Source organism: Merops nubicus, unplaced genomic scaffold (assembly GCF_000691845.1).
Source record: "Merops nubicus isolate BGI_N331 unplaced genomic scaffold, ASM69184v1 scaffold26078, whole genome shotgun sequence".
In the NCBI taxonomy this organism is placed as follows: domain Eukaryota; kingdom Metazoa; phylum Chordata; class Aves; order Coraciiformes; family Meropidae; genus Merops; species Merops nubicus.
Genome location: NW_008625494.1, coordinates 1,706 through 3,201, shown reverse-complemented (window position 1 = coordinate 3,201; position 1,496 = coordinate 1,706). Strand labels below are relative to the sequence as shown.

At 61.6% G+C, this 1,496-nt stretch overlaps 1 protein-coding gene across 1 annotated transcript; it reads right to left on the bottom strand.

Moving 5' to 3' along the window:
- Positions 1–46: 46 nt before the first annotated feature.
- On the bottom strand, positions 47–953 carry LOC103778134 (zinc transporter ZIP3-like; the record flags this gene model as incomplete). The annotated part of the gene is made up of 2 exons (XM_008945705.1): positions 747–953; positions 47–263 (listed from the first exon to the last, which is right to left on the bottom strand). Coding segments are annotated over exons 1-2 (424 nt in total), but the record flags the coding sequence as incomplete, so codon positions are not given.
- Between the last annotated feature and the right edge of the window lie 543 nt (positions 954–1,496).

Genomic DNA, 1,496 nt, shown 5'->3' with positions numbered 1-1,496 from the left:
CGGGAGAGGTCCTGCCCGCCCGGGCCGTGCTGCCCCTGCCCCCCACCCCGGGCGGGGCAGATGAAGGGGCTCTCGTACTCCGAGTCGCTCCCCGCGTCCGAGCCCGCGTTGAAGGTCTCCAGGTCGATGAAGGAAGGTTTCTCCTTCTGGAAGCTCAAGACCAGCTGCTCCACGAAGACCGTGAGGAAGAAGCCGACCATGACGATGGTCTCGGCCACTGGGTAGTCCGGGGGCACGTTCCCCTGCTTGAGAACTTCATCCAGCTGGAATGGAGCAAACAACCCCCAGGGAATCAGCCACCGCCCTCCCTCTGGCAGGGAACGTCCCTGCTGTGCTCACACAGCTCTCCAGGGACACAGGATTGACCCGTGAGGCTCCAGTGCCCCCGTGAACAGGTCCCAGCGTGGTGGAGAGGGAACTGTCTGCAGTTCTGCCCTTCCAGCAGAAGGTTTGGGGCTGGCTGAAAGGGTTTCAGAGCCAGGCTCGATGGCATCAGGCTCCCTGCATCAAAACCCTCTCCAGTTACTCCACCCAGCAAACCCCCGTGACCAGGCACAGCCCCTCTGGTGAGACATGGACCCTTCCCCCCAATTCCACAGGGGCTGGAGTCCTGGGCTTCTGCAGGGCAGGGGAGGGGAGGGTGGGCCCTGGGGGGGGGGGGTGGCCCCCCCCCCCCTCCCAGGGGTCCCTAACAGACTCAGTGGCGCAGGTTCATCCACCTAATTCGTTATCTATTCACTAATTACCTTTTCCCTCACGACAGGCAGCAAGGCGTTGAAGCAGGTGGCCAGGAAAACCCCTCCCCCAAAGGAGTTGCAGAGGGCAAGGACCCTCCTGGAGCGATGGACCTTCTGCTGGTCAGCCTGGATGAACCTGACGGGGAGCAGGGACCCGGCCAGCGTCAGGAGGCAGATGCCCAGCAGACACAGCACCTTGGTCACCACCAGCTTCATCCTGCTCCCCCAGGAGGCTCCTTCTGGCCGGGGCTGGCGTGGGGGCAGCAGCGAGGAGGGGGGCACAGAGACCCCCAAGGGAAACGTGCTCCTGGATGGGAGGAAAACAAAGAGATTTCCCCAAATTCTGCAGGTGTCGCCCGGAGCCGGCGGGTGGAGGCGACAGGGGCAGCACCTCACACACCACGGGGGGAGAAACCAGCAGGAGAAATGCAACCACAGCAACTACAAACCCCCTGTGTGGCCTGTGCTGCTCACACTGAGCCAGCCCAGCCTCAGCTTTTAAAGGTTTCATTTAGAAACACCCCCTGGCAGCCACACCCCACGTGATCCTACAACAGATCCACCCACCTCCAGCCAGAGATTCAGTTTTGGGGTTTTAACCATGAGGAAAGAACGTGGACTTGAGCTGTCAGCCAGAAATGAACCTCCAGATCTCCCTTCAGCATTCTCACAGGGTTTTTTTGGGCTGCTGTTGGAACGAGCCCGTCGGGTTCATCCCTGCTGGGTCCCCTGAGTCCCTGTCACTGTCTCCTGGGGCAG